At 39.7% G+C, this 18,446-nt stretch overlaps 1 protein-coding gene across 4 annotated transcripts in view; it reads left to right on the top strand.

Annotated features, from left to right (window-relative positions):
• Nucleotides 1-18,446, top strand: part of ZDHHC20 (zinc finger DHHC-type palmitoyltransferase 20) — a 68,879-nt gene that overhangs the window by 14,646 nt on the left and 35,787 nt on the right. For all 4 annotated transcript variants that reach the window (XM_047077704.1, XM_047077688.1, XM_047077696.1 and 1 more), the window contains exons 2-3: nucleotides 10,682-10,708; nucleotides 15,118-15,221. In XM_047077704.1, coding sequence (XP_046933660.1) covers nucleotides 10,682-10,708; nucleotides 15,118-15,221 — 131 coding nt within the window. The remainder of the gene's footprint in view (nucleotides 1-10,681; nucleotides 10,709-15,117; nucleotides 15,222-18,446) is intronic.

The raw sequence follows: 18,446 nt of genomic DNA, 5'->3' as shown, positions 1-18,446 counted from the left end.
TATTTGAGAACTCAGTCTACTGTCCCTTCAGTTTTGCTCTGAACCTAAAGCTGCTCTAGAAAATAAAGCCTTAAACAATTGTATGGTATGGTGCGTGGATAGAAGTATTGGCCAATGGAGCAGACTAGAATGTCCACAAATAGTAATTATAGAAATGTAGGACATGATAAAAGTAGCATCTCAAGTCACAGAGGAACAGATGGGACAACTGGGTAGATATTTGGTGAGAGATAAAATCCAGTCCATACCTCACATGATACTCCAAGAATAAACTACAAATTGATAAAATCTTATTTTTTCTTTTCTTCTATTTCAACATTTTAATTTTATTAATTTTTTTAATGTTTATTTATTTATTTTGAGAGACAGCAAGAGCTGAGGAGGGGCAGAGAGAGAGAGAGAGTGAAGGAGAGCGAGAGAGAAAATCCCAAGCAGGCTCCACACTGCCAGCACAGAGCCCGATGGAGGGCTTGATCTCACAAACCGTGAGATCATGACCTGAGCCAAGATCAAGAGTTGGATGCCTAACCGCCTGAGCCAGCCACCCGGGCGTCCCGAAACTTTTAATTTCAAAGTAATTTCAGGCTTGTGAAAAATAGTCTGAAGGATTTTCATATGTCCTTCACCCTGATTCCCTGAATGTTATTATTTGCTGCACGTTCTTTGTCATTGTCTCTGAAACAGTTTGAGAGTAAGTTGCAGATATAACATCCCTTCACCGATACTTCAGTGATATTTTCTAAGAAAAAGTTTGTTCAAACTTCTGTAACAGCACCGCAGACCAGGTGGCTTATAAACAACAGAAATTTATTTCTCAGAAGGCTGGGAAGTCCAACATCAGGCACCACAGATTTGTTGTCTGGTGAGGGCCCGCTTACTGGTTCATAGATGACCATCTTTTCACTATATCGTCACGTGGCAGAAGGGACAAAGGATTTCTCTGAGATCTCTATGAGGGCACTAATCCCATTCTCGAAGGCTTCACCTTTATGACCTAATCACCTCCCAAAGGCCCCATCTTCAAAAAATATATGAATTGGGCGGGGGGGGGGGGGCGCGGGACACAAACTTCCATCCGCAGCAAAGAGCATTTTCTTACGTAGTATCAGCATACAGTTCACAAAATCAGGAAATTAGCGTTGATAAAATACTACCCCAGTCTGTAAGCCTTCTTCAGATTTCACCAGGTGCCCCACTAATCCCTTCTGCTCCACAGTCCGGCCTAGGATCGCACTGCAGGCAGTCTCCTGTCTCTTAGTGTCTTTTCATCTGGAAGAGTTGCTCAGTATTGCTTTCTCTCTCATGACCACAACAGTTTTGACGAGGACAGGCTTCCTCTGCGGAAGGCCCCTTAAATTAGGTGGTGTTTCCTCACGATTAGATTCAAAGCGCATATTTTTAGCAGGAGTACCCCAGAGTGACGCTGTGCCATTGATTGTACCACGTCTCGGATGTTAACTTCAGTTACCACTTCCGGCGCTTCAGGCCAAGTTTCTCCATCCCGTAAAGGTACAGCGTTTCTTTGTAATTAATAAGTAGACTCAGACGTACCACACAGATCCTTCGAGGAAGCGCTTGCCGCTCGGTTGTGTCAGCTTCTGGCTGTCAGCTCTGTCAGTGTGACTGACTGCACACACGGTCACACCTTCCTGTGCCAGCCTGCATCCATCCCGTGTCTGAGTGAGAAGGGGCCGCCTGCTCTAGAGCTCTCTGTAGTCGGCCAAGGTTTTGATAAGCCTGTGCCACGGTTGGATTTCTCCTTAGTACACGGCTTGTAGCCCGCACGGTGTCTCGGCATCTGACTCCAGATGGGTGTCTTTGTGGGCAAATACCTCGAGACTCTGTAATCTGTTCCTCGTCTTGTCCCGGATTCGGCCGGGAGGAGCCCCTTCAACTTTTCCATGTTCTTTCCACATGTCGCCATCATTTATCCTTTCCTGACTTTCTGGCGACACAAGATTTTTCAGGCTTATCTGATATTTTTCCCCTTTCAAAATGGGCCACATTTGAATGTAAAAAATGAAAACATTCAAGTACTGGAAGGAAACATGGGTGGATGGCCTTATAAGCGGGGAGTGAGGAAAGCCCAATAGAAAAAAAAAAAAGTGCATAAGTGACAGAAACAGTTGAGGGGAAAGGATGGAAGGAAGGGACTGGCTCATAAACATATGAAAAGATGCTTATTCTCATGTAGAAGAAAACGCAAAATAAAATCACCCTGTGATACAAAACGTTTAGAAACACTGTATTGGGTCGATGGTGGAAAAACGGGCAGTCTCCAGCATTGCTGGGAGGGGTACAAAATGGAACAACCCTTCTAACAGGGATTTGGGGAAACCAGGCAGATTTACTTTTGGTCCAGCAATTTCATTATCAGTAATCGACACTGAGAATAAACTTCCACAAATAAACAACACATGCATAAGGTTATTCATTGCCACATTGTTTGTAACAGTAGAGGTTGGAGACTGCCCAAGTGTCTATCAATAGAGCCCTGATTGTAGAACTGGAACACCCACACAATGGAATACTGTGCACTGCTTTAAAACACAAACAATGATTGTCTCTATGTACTAATGTGCAGTGATTTCCAGGGTGTGTTAAATGAGAAAAGCAAGATGCAGAATAAATATGTAAAGGAAGAAATTAGAAATACATTTTTATTTGTTTACTTTGCTAAAAGAAATATGGTAAAGGAGGCTAATAAAAATGACTACCTGGAGTGAGAGGGTAAGGAAGGAAAGCTAGGTCTTTCTGAGTACCTTTTTGTGTAGTTTTGACTTTTAAGCCATTTATATTTTTTGCATATTCAAAAAATAAAATTAAACAAAGAGGAGGCAAAAGCAAACTGTAAAGTTTGGGACCATGACACAAATAACTTAATTTTACGTAAAATTGATACTATACACAGGAAAGAATCGTTTCAAGTGGCTTTTGGATATTGTACTCCTTCGTGGGATATAGTTTAAAGCCAAAACGAAGCAGAATTTTAAAACTACAAAGAAACCGTAAACTAGTATGCAGTTTTTAAACTATTTTGTTTATATTTTAGGATGAGCTGAGTAAGTAAATTAATTAGGAACTAAGATTTTCACTGTACATAAATGCAAAGAGATACAAATATAATGCCAAGAAAATTAAGGAAAAACTTCATAATGTTCTATTTGAATTGGAAATATCAATGTGAATATAAATACGGATTTGTAACACTATTTCGGTCATCCCAAAGGGCCTAAAAGCAATGAAACTCCAGTAGCTATGAGCACCCCTAGTATTCAACACTTGGTTTCCAAATACTACTAAAAGGAACCAATGCAGGCACCGTGGCTGGCTGGGTCCATAATGCATGCCACTCTTGATTTGGTGGGGGGGTATGGGTAGGGGTCGTGAGTTCAAGACCCACATTAGGGTTAGAGCCTACTTAAAAAAACAAAAAAAAAAAACAAAAAAAAACCAGTGCCCCTTGGAGAAATGGCTCATTTCAGGTCTGCAAGAGGGAAGATGTAAAGTGAGCCCTGGGACATCTTGTGCTAGACAGCAAAGACGTGCTCAGAGACTAATGGGGCCCATTCAGGAGGTTGCAGGGGTCCCTCGGAAGAGCATTGGCCAAAGACGAGACAGTTTGAGCCTAAAAAAGAATGAGGGTAGCCGATAATGGCATATTAAATAAAAATCCATAACTTTCCTCATTGATATTCAAAAAGAGAAAATTGGAATTTATTTGCTAACAGTGGAGTTGAGTGTTATATCAACATTCTGTTCTGAAAGTGGGTAAAGGGCAATAATTAAGTTTTTGTGCTGCCTTTTTCGGAAACTCTAGTTAATCACTAGTTGAAAGCGCTTTATAGAAGAATGCCTGCTTAAAAGTGTAGAAATAAATAAAAGAGGGTTTTTAATGGTAATTTTCAAATTCTACAAAATAATTGATTCATCAGGGGATATTAACACCATTCGGTGAAACGTGTTGGGTGAAGAAGATATTCACATATTGTTAACTTTTACCCCACAAAAGACTTCATGATTGTTAAGTGAAAAATGTGCCTTCACAAAGGAGAGACTTGGTGGTTGCTACCTTGTCAAGTGATCCAAGTGTGGCAGAGTGACAAACTTCAATAATATACCTCCTGATCCCAGAATACTTCAGATCTGAATATTCTTGTCCATTCTCTCCCTCCCACCCCCAAATTACATTGAAACCTTTACACTTGGAGTAGAATAATAGGAAGAGGAGTTTGGGGTAGGGGATAGAGTATGAAGTTGAGGACACCAAAAAGAAACAGACAAATCCAGTACATTTCATAAGGCGTGTGGCCTATTCTTTTCATTACTTATTTGTTTTCAGAGAGGAAGAGGGAGAGCGCCCATGGGAGAGCAGGGAAGAGGGGTGGGGGAAGAGAGAAAGAATCTTTCTTTTAAAAAATTTTTTTAACGTTTATTTATTTTTGAGACAGAGAGAGACAGAGCATGAGCAGGGGAGGGGCAGAGAGAGAGGGAGACACAGAATCGGAAACAGGCTCCAGGCTCTGAGCTGTCAGCACAGAGCCCGACACGGGGCTCAAACTAAGAACCGCGAGATCATGACCTGAGCTGAAGTCAGGCACTTAACCGACCGAGCCACCCAGGCGCCCCGAGAGAAAGAATCTTAAGCAGGTTCTGTGCTAAGCTTGGGGCTCAGTCCTATGACCCTGGGATCATGACCTGAGCTGAAATCAGGAGTCAGATGCTCAACCATCCCAGGCACCTCTGGTCTGTTCTTTTCAAAAAGTCACTGTCCTGAGATTCTGGGAAGGTGATGGTGCATTATTTTTGAGTCTCCCCAGAGCACAAAAACATTCAACAAATTGAATAATATCTATGACAAAACCGGTTTGCTAGAGAATGGGAATGAGTTTTAGACAACCAGAGTGACTGCAGAGATCTCAACTTAAACTCTGATATGAACATTAAATACGTCTGTTCTTAGAGACCTAAGACCTATAAGTAAAGGTAATAAGGAAAAGGGACTATAGTTTGTAATTGGGTATATGCTGCAACATGTAGATGTAGTAGAACTATTAGAAAATGGACAGCAGTGTGAAAAAATTATTTAAATGAGTAATCATATTTTCAGTAATCATATTGGTCTCATTATCGAAGTTGTTGGGTGGGCAATATGGGATAAAGAACATGAGTAATAAGGGACGCCTGGGTGGCTCAGTCAGTTGAGCATCCAATTTCAGCTCAAGTCATGATATCGTGGTTGGAGAGTTCGAGCCCTGCATTGGACCCGCTGCTGTCAGCACAGAGCCAGCATCAGATCCTCTGTCTTCCTCTCTCTCTGCCCCTCCTCTGCTTGCTCTCTCTCTCTCTCTCTCAAAAATAAGCATTTAAAAAATAAAATGAGTAATATACGATATCCTAATTCTTCATCCTGTCTTTGAGAACCAGGATTCTCAGTTCTTAAAAAAAAAAGTACAATTACAAGATAAATGATAAAAACTTTGTAGACTTGAATTTGAATTTGAATTATTAGTATGAACTCATGAGATGTTTTATTTAAAAAGAAGCATGTATATGCATATACATAGATAGTAGGGAGAGGAAAACTGTTAATAGACATCATATATATAGAAAATCCCAAGGAATATACAAAAATACTACTAAAAACTAATAAGTGAATTTAGCAAGTTCATAGGATATGATGCAAGATCACTAAACAAAACTCAGCTATATTTCTAACTAATAAGAATTAGAAATTGAAATTTTTTAAAAGCACTATTTATAATCACATCAAAAACATTAAACACTTTAGGGATAAATGTAACAAAATACATACAAGATTTTGTGTATTGATGAGATAAAATCTAAAATGAAGAGATGCACTGTGTCCACGGAACGGAAGACTGATTATTACAAAGATGTCCGTTCTTTCCAAATTGATCTATGGAGTCAACACAAAGCCAACCAAAATCCCAGCAGGCATTTTTTTTTTTAAAGAAATCAGTAAGATAAGTTTAGAATTTATATGGAAGTGCTAAGGACCTAAAATAGCCAAAACACCTTTCAAAAAGAAGAAGTTGGAGGACTCACACTGTCTGATTTCAAGATTTACTAAGAGCTACATATAATCAAGTGAGTGTGGTATTGGGGGAAGATTGGTCACATATACATCAATAGGCAGAATAAGAGTTCAGAAACAGACCCTTACACATATTAATTATTTACTTTTTAAAAAATGTTTATTTTTGAGAGAGAGAAAGCATGGGGGAGGGGCAGAGAGAGGAGACAGAGGATCTGAAGCGGTTTCTGCACTAACAGCAGAGAATCTGAGCCATGAGATCATGACGTGAACCAAAGTCGGATGCTTGACCAACTGAGCCACGTAGATAACCCCCATTAATTTAATTTTTAATTAGTTTTTTGTCAAAAGTTTCAAGGCAATTCAACAGGGAAAGGATAGTTTCAGCTAAAAAGATTGGAACTGTTGGCCATCTAAATGCAATAAAATTTATTTCAGCCCTGTTTATACCATCTTTCTTATACCCTAATTTTTAAAATCAGCTTTTAAAATAGATTACAGACCTAAATGTAAAGCCTGTATAACCTCAAGAAAGAAATATATGAGCAAGTCTTTGTGTCCTCTGGTTGGTAAAGATTTGCTAAGTAGGGCCCAAAGCATGAACCATATAAGAAAAAAAATGATAGGGGCGCCTGGGTGGCGCAGTCGGTTAAGCGTCCAACTTCAGCCAGGTCACGATCTCGCGGTCCGTGAGTTTGAGCCCCGCGTCGGGCTCTGGGCTGATGGCTCGGAGCCTGGAGCCTGTTTCCGATTCTGTGTCTCCCTCTCTCTCTGCCCCTCCCCCGTTCATGCTCTGTCTCTCTCTGTCCCAAAAATAAATAAACGTTGAAAAAAAAAATTTTTTTTAAATAAAAAAAAAAAAAAGATAAATTAGGCTTCATCAAAATAAAATATTTCTGCTCTTTAAAACTCACTGTTTTACTGTGTTTCTTTAAAAAATAAATAAAACTCACTGTTAAATAAGTGAAAAGATAAAATATGGACTAGATGGAAATATTTGCACAATATATTGGTTAAAGGACTATATCTAGGATATATAAGGAGCCTACAGTTCAATAATAAAGGAAATAATGATTAAAATGTGGCCAACAATTTCAACACACAACTTCACAAAGAAGTGTAGGACTGGCCAATAAGCATGTAAAAAGATATTCAGCATCATTAGTCTTTAGGGAAACACAAAATCACAATGAGGTATCACTGTATATTTTTTAGAATAGCTGCGAGTTTAAAGATTGACAGTTCCAAGTGTTGATGAGGGTGTGAAGCAACTTGTAACATACATTTTTGGTGGGGAATGTAAAACAATACAGCCACTTTTGAAAGCGGTGTGGCTGTTTCTGATAAAGTTAAACAGAGCTCCAGCAATCTCGTATCTAGTATTTACCCAAGTAATGAAAATATATGTCCACCCAAAGGTTTGTATGTGAGTATTCATAGTAGCCAAAAACCAAAAGCAAATGTCTTATCAGCTGGTAAATGGATAAATAAGTTGTGGGACCTCCATACAATAGAATACTACTCTGCAGTAAAAAGAAACAAATTGGAATTTCCAGTTCTGGGACGAGTGAATACACACTCTTACTGTTCTTCCTGCTAAGTACAACGAAAACCCCTGGATATTGTACGGGGGGCGCCTGGGTGGCTCAGTCGGTTGAGCGTCCGACTTCAGCTCAGGTCACGATCTCGCAGTTGACCGAGTTCAAGCCCCGCATCGGGCTCTGTGCTGACAGCTCGGAGCCTGGAGCCTGCTTCAGAATCTGTGACTCCCTCTCTCTCTGTCCCTCCCCTGCTCACGGTCTGTCTCTCTCTCTCTCTCTCTCTCAAATAAATAAACATTAAATAATAATAATAATAATAAAACCCTGGAACATAAACAAACATAAGATGCTGAAGTGTGGAGAGAGAAAGGCAGATCAGCTGAGGACCTTGGTGCCTGAGGAATGATACTGAGGCAAACTCCCTGCTTCATGTGTCCCATCCTGCATGCTAGAGAAGCTGCCAACCTGGAAGCACCAGTGGGCACAGACAGAAAAACCCCAAGAAAGCTGGTTTTCTTTAGCCAAACCAGGAGAAGGGCAACCTAGGAAGACAAACTAGACAGTAACTGCCCTGCTCCAGCCAAAAACCATGGAAAAACTACACTCTGTCCCCACTTTCTCCAGCAGAGGCTGAGCGTGGGCTTAGACTTCCCCCTGGCCCAGCTTTCACAAGGAAACCCTCTTGTATCTCCTCCCCCACTTTCCTACTGGGGCCGTAACAGAGCAGGTGAAGGCCTGGGCAGTTGGTAGATGTCCATTCCCATGGGGCAGGAATGAAGCATCCGTCCCCATGGTATCAGTGGAGGCTTGTGGGGAGCCCTCGTGTAGATCTTGCCCAGTTCTTATGTCCATCCATAGGAATGTTATCTTTTTAGGTGGCTTTATAAATAAAACTTTTATTCACTTATAATTTCTACAGAGTGATTGCACGTATGTTGGGAAAGCTCTGATTTCTGTATACCACTACCACCTTCGTTTATGGTAGTTTCTCCGTTGGTTTTCTTTGGCTATGAAGGCATGTAGTCTTACAATATACAAGTAGTGATACATTTGCTTCTTTTCCATTTGTATACCACTAATTTATTTCTCATAATTGTGTGGCTTGCCTAGTGCTTCCTAATCATTTCACATCAGGACAGTATTGAAAATTATATTTTTAGCGTATATTAGCATAAATGGGGAATGCTCTGTGAGGCCAGGGGGGACCAGCCCAGGATCTAACTACTCCGCTGTTCTACCTGATTGATCTGAGCTGGGTTGAGAAGAAGCCCTATGCCTCTCTAAAACAATGCTTTAAAAAAAATCATGAACTTGCTTATTTTGTTCCTGAACGTTAGTGGGAATACTTCTCTCGTGTTTCTCATTAGTTATGCTGGTTTGGGGATTGAAGTAGATATATTTTAGTTTATTAAGGAGGTGTCCAGGTACTTCTCTCTTTTATCAACAGATTTTAGTCCAAAATGGTTATTGAATTAACAAATATTTCTTAAGCATTGCTGCTGTATGCCAGGCTTTGGAACTAAAACAATGAATAAGGTGAGAGACACTATAGGACAGAATACAAGTCCAAGGAGGCTTGAGCTACACTACATGTACTAGTTTTGCGACTTTAGCCAAGTCACTTAAATATTTTGAGCTTTAGCTTACTAGTCTGTAAAATACAGTTAATAATAATTTTTAGGGTTGTCAACCTAAGACGTGATTCCACACCTGTGCAGTCCAGTAGAGTGAGACAGACATATCACCAAGTAATTGCAAAAAAAAAATGGTGTGGCATGGTAGAGATGAAAGAGTGAGCAGTGATGATAGAAAGGAGTGTCTGCTCTGCCTAAAGAGGGACTCCGGAAGGCTTTACAAAGGAGGTAGTATTTAAACTGTGCCTTGGAGTGTGAGTTGGAGAGGCACACAGCACATGTGAAATTGCTTGATACATTTAGGAAACTGCTGTTTGTTCAGGATAATTAGACCACAGGTATGGGCAAATGACAGACTGGAGAGGTAGATCACAGAGGGCCTGTGGTTGCTACCCTGAAGATCTTGGACTTTATTCCGAAGGCTGCTGGGAAGTGTTAAAGAATATTCAGCCATCAAATTTGCTGGTGGTGAGGTGTGTTGAAACTGATAGTTGAAAGTGTCTTTAAGCCATTATGTTTGAAGAGGGCCTGAAATAAGGTAATGGGAAAAATTGAAAGGAGGTGACAGATTTGAAGAGGCTTAGGTAGTAGAATTAACAGGACCTAAAAGCCATTGGACTACCTGGAGAGAAGGAATAAATAGCAATTCCCAGGGTTTTAGGCTAGAGATAAAAAGCACTCTAAAAATTATAGGGATGGGTTCCTTTCCTTTTTTCTATAGAAAAAGACAAATTGTCTTGAGTATAGTTTTCACAAAGTTTAGTAAGGTACATCCCAGACTGATTACGTAAATATGAGTGCCATAGAGGAGAGTCCTATTTATTCTGTAGGTGGCATTAAGGAAAGAGCTAAAGAAAACATAACTGTATACATATTGATAGGTTTGAAAGTAACAAAGGTCTGAAAAAAATTTTAATGTGATTGGTTGAGGAGAAAAAAAATTTTATGTTTAGCATTTTAGTGTTTTTAAAGTGTGCAGTCTTCTCATATGTGGAACTTGAGAAACTTAACAGAAGACTATGGGGGAGGGGAAGGGGAAAAAAGTTACAAACAGAGAGGGAGGGAGGCAAACCATAAGAGACGCTTAAATACAGAGAACAAACAGAGGTGAAGAGGGGTGGGGGAGAGGGGAGAATGGGTGATGGGCATTGAGGGGAGCACTTGTTGGGATGAGCCCTGGGTGTTGTATGTAAGTGATGAATCATGGGAATCTACCCCCAAAACCAGGAGCACACTGTATACGCTGTATGTTAGCCAATTTGACAATAAATTATATTTAAAAAAATAATAAAAAGTGTGCAATCTTGAATTTGCATTAGTGTTTACATATTTTAACTAAATTTTATTTTTGTGAAAAAGATATTAGGATGAATAGTTGCTCTGAAATAAAATTTATGTACAAAATGTTTAAAGTATATTATTTATTCACTATTTTTCTTCTATTCTAGTTACTCTCTCTGGAAATGGAGAAAACGGTAAGGCAATTTAAGTCTCAATTTAAGTAGAATATTTATGGTATCGTAATTGCAACCCGCTTGCTTTTATTTAGTGATGACTATATGTGTTTTTGTTTTCAGAAATAAAATCTATGTTTTTAAAGTTTAAGTAGGAGATACAGTATTGTGTTTATTTGTATTCATTCGATATCTTTTCATTTGTGGTGTTTATATAAATTGGAGTAGCTGTTATTTTGTAAGGCACCTAGTACCCAAACTTCTTTGATATATTTATGTACATATTTATGCCTTGTATGTTCTTCAGAACTCTTGACAGTAGTACTTCAAAGATTTTTTTTTCTTTTTTTTTAATGTTTCGTTAGTTATTTTAGAGGGACAGAGAGAGCTTGAGTGGGGGGAGGGGCAGAGGGAGACAGAGAATCCCAAGCAGGCTCCACCCTCAGCATGGAACTGACACAGGGCTTGGTCCCAGGACCGCGAGATCATGACCTGAGCCAAAATCAAGAGTCAGGTGCCCAACCAACTGAGCCATCCAGGCACCCCCAAAGATTTTTAATATCCGTTCTAGCTAGGGTTGACGAGGGGATTTTGTTTCATGACGCCCAGATTTTACTGATGGTTCTCTTGATAATGTGTTTGTTAAAAATAATGCTTTACTGCTCACAGACATCTTACAAAATCACCAGACTAAATTTGTGAATTGTATTACGAGTTTATTTTGAAAGGGAATTCTACTTTTTGTAACAACTAGTCAACGAGATAATGCCTAGAGGGAAAAATCATTGCTCAATATTTCACCAGGATAAAAGAAAATACTAAGTTATTGAAATCAAATTTCAAAAATAAAATTTGATTTGAGATACAAAATCCAGAGGATTTGTAAAGCAGTTGAACAGTTAGAAATTACTGATAAATACTTATTCTTATTGGAAAGAATTAGGCATTAAGCATGTAGATCTCAAGTTGCCTTTGACTCTGATTTGTCAGTTCTAGCCAGGGTTGGAGAGGAATATAGACTTCCCCTTGGTAGGCTTGATTTTCTTCCTTTAAATCAAAACTGTTTTCTATATGTGATAGCACAGATACAGAAAGCAGAGAAATTTCTGAAGTATTTATAAAAGAACATCTAACTTATTATTTCTTGGGGCTATTTTGCCCATGTCTTTCAAAGATTCTTTTAATGGAGTTTTTTTGTTTGCTTATTTGTTTGTTTTTTTAAATTCACTTACAGGTGATTTTTGAATCAGATTTTTTGATTTATAGATTTTTTTTTTGCTTTTATTTAATTTGCTTAGTTAACTAAGATTTTACTTTGTTACTTCTGACCAATGGTTTATAGCATATATATGTGACCAGAAGTTTTCTTACTAACAATCACATTATTTCTAATTTATTTAAAAGCAGTATTTCATCAGGGCGCCTGGGTGGCTCAGTCGGTCGAGCGTCCAATGTCAGCTCAGGTCATGATCTTGTGGTTCGTGAGTTCAAGCCCCATGTTGGGCTCTGTGCTGACAGCCCAGAGCCTGGAGCCTGCTTTGGATTCTGTGTCTCCTTCTCTCTCTGCCCCTCCCCTGCTTGTGCTCTGTCTGTCTGTCTGTCTGTCTCTCTCTCCCTCCCTCTCAAGATTAAAAATAAACATAAATAAATAAAAGCAGTGTTTGATTACATTATAATGTGATAATTTCCATTTGTTAAGAACTTATTATATTTCAGGCATTATGCTAAGAGATTTATCTGTTTTGTTCTTTTAGCTGAGGGTTGAGATTTTTTAAAGCAGAAACCATTTTGTTCTGTGGAGAGCAGAAATACTCTAAAAATATATTAAATGTCTTTAAAAATATTTTGAGAGTATATTGTTTCATATGCTGACCTTAGTTGTAAGTAACTAAATGATTAAGAAGTTTAAAGTACCTCAAGGTTGCCATTTATCTCAAAGCTATACAGTAGTATACAGACGAAGATTGACAAATTTGATTGAATATGGAGGCCAGGGAAAAATATAAAGAAGTGAAGCAAGCTAAGTAAAAATAATACTGCAGACTCAGTAAATGCCTCACTGTTCATATAACAGTAGGAGACTGAGCTCCAGTATACTTTTCCAAAGGAAAGTCGAACGAAGGAATAATAATGAATCCACTGGGTAGACCATGGGGTTCAGCCTGAAGGGAGCAGAGATTTTCAGAAACCAGAATTTTCAGTGAGGGTGACAATCAGTTCTAGTGGACGTTGAAAAGCAAATTTGAAGATAGATGGGAGTTGTGGGAAAGATTTTATCTTGGCATCAGATGTTGGCTCTGAAATCAGATGTAACTACTAAGATGGTGGGTAAAGTGAAGGAAAATATACTTTTGGAAAATACGACGTAATGAAAAGAACCTTGGATTTTTGTCAAGCGGATGTGGGTTTTAATTCTGGCTTTATCATTTACTAAGTGACACTGGGCAAGATACTAAATTCTCTGAGCCTCAGGTTTCACGTTTGTAAACTGAAAGAACACCTTCCAGGACTACAGGGAGGGTTAGAAATAAGGTATACATTATATACCTTCAGGTAGGCTTTCAGTGGGTGGAATTAGTGATCTGAGTAGCTGTGGTCAAACGTGGCTACTAAGAAGTCCCAGTGGTTTACAGCGCATACACCAGTCATGCACGTGGAGTTCCTTCCCAGCCGTGTCACAGCCAAGGTGATACTCTGAACAACACATTTTACACTGGCCATTGAGATGGGCTGGAGGCAAGGAGACCAGTTGGCTTTTGCAGTGAACCAAATGAGATCAGCAACAGGATATGAGCTGTTACACTGAGAGTGAAAATAACGAGAGAGAGTTTACTTTGAAGGAGATTTTAGGAATTGGAATTTGAAGGACTTTGTGCGGATCAGCGGAGCGATGTGAGGAGTCCTTGGGCCCGGGCTTCCCGCGCCAGTTAACCGTGGGACTGGTGGTTCTGCTCTCTCAGCCACACATGCACCAGTATAACAGCAAAAGAAAAGGCTGGGTCCAACGATTGTTAATTTTTTTTATCGTTATTTTATTTCAACAGAACACTTTTTAAACCAGAAGTGAGAGAAAAATAACCTCAGACCAAAGAAGAGTAGTACTTCGAATTCAATACATGTTAGCTTTATGAAAACTTCACTACATTGTTCTTCATGTTTCTCATTTCACTGCAGACCAGTGAAAACTTTTATCATTTCTTTAACTTGGGAAACACTGAAATAGGGAACGTGCAAAAAGAACCAAATTTTGAGAGGAAATTAAGATTCTTGGATAGTAATGATAATAATAGCCAGTACTGGGGCTCCTGGCCGGCTGAGTCAGTAGACATGCGACTCTCGATGTCAGGGTTGTGAGTGCGAGCCCCACGTTGGGCGTAGAGATTACTTAAAAAAATAGCCAGTATTTATTAAGGATTTATTATGTGCCAGGCACTGTTTTAAATGTTTTGCATGTATTAGGTCATCAATATTAAGCAGCTAACTTTAATGAAACCAATTAAGTGCTTTAACTGAAGTCTGAGCAGATTTTGGAAGCAGTATGGTATGAAGAGGTAATGAGTTGCAAAAGTAATGGAGAAGGCTTATGTGGAAGAAGTAATATTTGATCTCAACTTTCAAAACGAGTAGAATTGCAGACTTTTATGCTTGTGTCTCTTGGTTTTGTTCCGTGGTTTGTGGTGCCACATTCCACATGGAAAAGGACTTTAGGCACCTGGTAAACAGTCCTTGCTCCTTTCGGAAACCTGTTCTGCTTCTTTCAAACAGAAAAACTGCAGAAACAACAAAAAGCTTTGAATTATATCTGTGAGTTGATATTTGGAGCTAAGGGTGTTAGAATGTTACGCTAATCTACTTGGGAACCAGTTATGGCAGGAATTTTAAGGGGCTGAAAATCCTTGGGTACCCTTTGTGGAAAGGAGAATGAAATTTAGCATAACTTTTCTGGACAATCCAGGAACTGAGTTTTTCAGATGACTCATTACTCACTGTGATGGGAACTCCCTGTATTACTTGCAGCTGATAGTTCCTTGGACTTAATGTTCATGGTGGTGGCTTCTGTCTTAAGTAAGTTTTAAATCATTTAAAATGTAACTTTTAGATGTAACTTTTAGAAAGACCTTGAAGTACACTGAGAGAAGGTGTTTCAACTTGAACCTTAAGCGTTTTAATAAAATCAAATCTCTTAGACTGCAGTCTTTACTTACAAACCAGGCTGATAACCCTTAAATGCAGGAATTGAATGTTTCTTCGTATCTGTAATTGTGACGTCATGCAGATAAAGGCGTTTACATATTTGATGTCCTCAGTAGATTTTAATGAAGGTTATTTATTGGATTAAGCCTCCTGACCCTAAATATTGTGTTTTAATGTAAAGCTTCTTCCTGTTTTCACCTGGATTCAATGAAATGTTATTTGTTTTTATTTACCAGGAAAGGCCGTTGTTTACCTTGTGGCTTTCCATCTGTTCTTTGTTATGTTTGTATGGTCCTATTGGATGACAATTTTCACATCTCCCGCTTCCCCCTCCAAAGAGGTAAATTTCATGTTGGTAAATTGCCAAATGCTGTAGCTAATTGTGGAATTATTTTCCCTGTGTTACCTTCGTTAAAACTTTATTACATAATGCATTTGTTCTGTTTCCGCTCATGAACTCGCTTGGTGACTCCACACTGTGAATGTGAGTCGTCAGCCCGGTCTCAGATACAACCCGCTCAGCTCGCTGAGATCGAGAATAGTGCTAACGTTTGCTTATACTGGTATTTTTCTGCCATGCTATGTTTTCTTAAAGACATATTTTTTTTTTTTATTGGAGTAAAAAATCTTAAGGGACAGAGAATTGAATTAGAGAAGTAGAGTTTATTTTTGGACACCTTAACGTATTTTCTCAGGCCTGAACAAATGTGCTGCGACAGAAGAAAGTTTTGGTTGTGAGAACAACTTGTCTAGGCTATTGTTTGTTATACTTTAGTATGTCTAGTGTTTCTTCTAATTTGAGGTTCCATTGGGAAAAATAATGTGAGTAAATATTCATGTAGAGTAAGTTTTAAGACCAGTGTGTTTCTCCTGAAACATAGCTTGACATAGCTGACTGACATTTGGTATAGCTAGGTGGCTAAGAATATGCTCTCTGGCATTAGGGTTACCTGAGTTTGATTTTCTGCTCTAACACATTACATAATGTCTCTGAGCCTCAGTTTTCTCATGGGAAAATGGAGCTAACAAATAGTGCCTGTTTCCGTAAGATGTTTGTGAGGATTGAGTGAGATTCATTCACGTAAAGCTTTTAACACAGTACCTGCCACATGGTTGGCAACCAGTGATAGGTGATGATGATGATGATTTCCCCTCCTGTCAAATTCTTTCAGAATTATAGACCCTGTGTTTAAAAATGATATCAACGTTCATTTAACTTTTTGTAGAACATACATGCAGAAGAGTATAAACATAAGTGTACGCTTGATGGATTTTCACAAACCGAACACCTTTTAGTAACCACCACCCAGTCGAAGACACGACACATCTCCAGCATCTCGTAAGCCTCCTCGTGCGCCCTTCCAGGCACCCACCTGCCACAAACCACTCTCCTGCCCCCCTGATAGCATCAGTTTGCTTTGCCTGGTTTTGCACTTCATGTAAATGGGATCCTACACTCTGTGTGTTTGTGTGTCTGGCTTCTTTCATTACCATTGTTTGCGAGATTCACCCGTGTCGTTGCATATAGTTGTGAAGCATTCATTCTCATTCTTGTTGAGTATTCGGTTGCGGTAAATAACAGTTCGTTTAGCTGGTCTGTTGTTCATGGGCAAGGGCATTTGGGTGGGTTCCAGTTTAAGGCTGTTAAAAATAGGGCTGCTGTAAACATTCTTCTGCATATGCATATTATATACACATACATGCATATTTACAAACGTACGTATATAGCTCTTTTGGGTAGATGCCTAGGATTACAACTGCTGGATCATATGTGGTGTGTAATTGAGCATTAAGAAAATGCCAAATGGTTTTTGCCCTTTTTTTCTATTGGGTGCTTTTGTTTTAAGGGGTAGTGAAATCATTGATCAAACTTTGTGTTTCTTCATATATTCTTCAGACATTTGACAATAATTAGTCACCCCTTTAAAGTTATGTTACAAACTGCCATCCATACCTTAAGCTCTGAGTTGAAAAGGAACTGATTTTATTGGATCACTTAATACTAGTGATGGCCGTTGAAAATATAGCATGTGTAGAAGTAAATAGTTGTCATTATAGGAAAGAAAACATAGAATAAGAAACACAGTCGGTAATGCTTTTGAGAAGCAGTACAGTGTAGAGGTGAAGAACTCAGGCTCCGGCCCCAGACTGCCCCGGCTCAACAACATTGGAGACTTCCCTCAACCGTCTGTACCTCACGTCTGTCCTGTGGAACGAGGACAATACTAGTATATGCCTTACGGGATTGTTGTAAACGTTGAATAAATTAATAATATATGTGGTTAGTAATGTTTATAATAACAGTATATGGTTAATAGTGTATGTAAAGTGCTCAGAAGAATACACAGCACATAATAAGCACCATTTGAGTGTTATTTACTTATTTTGGTTGTTGTTTTGTCATATTGCATCCATCTAGCATTCAGCCCAGGACCTAAGCCGTTACATACACCCCCATTCTTCACGCTCCCTCTTCTGAGAAGGTGAGCTGACTGCCCCGGCCTGTGGCCAGTGGCCCTGCCCTGGCACGCTCTACCTTCCCGTCATAGAACTTACCGTCCAGTTTCATAGTTGCCTGGTGCCTTGAATGCATCACTTTACTGTCCGTTTTTTGAGGGCAGAGATCATTTTCATGCTGTTCTGTGCTACACCCGTCTCCCCACTACTTAACACGTAGTAGGTGTTCACTACTGAATGAGTTGATTATGAAATCGTCAAGGGCGGCTAAGTTAAGCTAGGGTGACAGCCAGAAAAGAGCAGGAGTTTGTGGTTCTCTGATGGCTGACTGAGGTAGCTCCTTGTAGGAGTTACAAAGCTGTGAGGTGGCTCCTAAAGTAACTGCATTAAAAGGACTCTGTGAGCTGAGAGGTTAGAAAAACACTTGGCCATCAGACGCAGGGAAATCGTTTGACTCTAAAAAGCTCTACATTTTTAGGAAAGTTAAGTTATGCATACGGGTATTTTTTTCTTTTTTTCTTTTTTTTTAGTGTTTTTATTTTTTTTTTATTTTAATTTTTTTTTTCAACGTTTATTTATTTTTGGGACAGAGAGAGACAGAGCATGAACGGGGGAGGGGCAGAGAGAGAGGGAGACACAGAATCGGAAACAGGCTCCAGGCTCTGAGCCATCAGCCCAGAGCCTGACGCGGGGCTCGAACTCACAGACCGCGAGATCGTGACCTGGCTGAAGTCGGACGCTTAACCGACTGCGCCACCCAGGCTCCCCTTAGTGTTTTTATTTTTAAGAGTGAGAGAGAGAGCGAGCACGAGTGTGCACAGGCGGGGGAGGGGTGGAACGAGAAGGGGGAGAGGATCCGAAGCGGGGCTCTTCGCTGACAGCAGCAAGCCCGACGCAGGGCTCGAACTCACAAACTGGGAGATCGTGACCTGAGCTGAAATCAGACGTTCAACCGACTGAGCCACCCAGGCGCCCCTGGGTATATTCTTCATTCTTTGTCAGCAAGTACTTAGCACCTCCTGTTTACCAGACTGTGCTAGGCTCTGGGAATTAAGGGAACAAGACAGACATGGGAGACACAGATGGTAAACAAATGATTATAACTGTG

The sequence above is a fragment of the Lynx rufus genome, unplaced genomic scaffold, assembly GCF_022079265.1.
Source record: "Lynx rufus isolate CCGP_SWC_20201006 ecotype Redwood Valley unplaced genomic scaffold, mLynRuf1.p SCAF_1, whole genome shotgun sequence".
Lineage (NCBI taxonomy): Eukaryota > Metazoa > Chordata > Mammalia > Carnivora > Felidae > Lynx > Lynx rufus.
The sequence above is the reverse complement of the archived record's forward strand: the minus strand, read 5'-3'. Positions and strand labels throughout refer to the sequence as shown.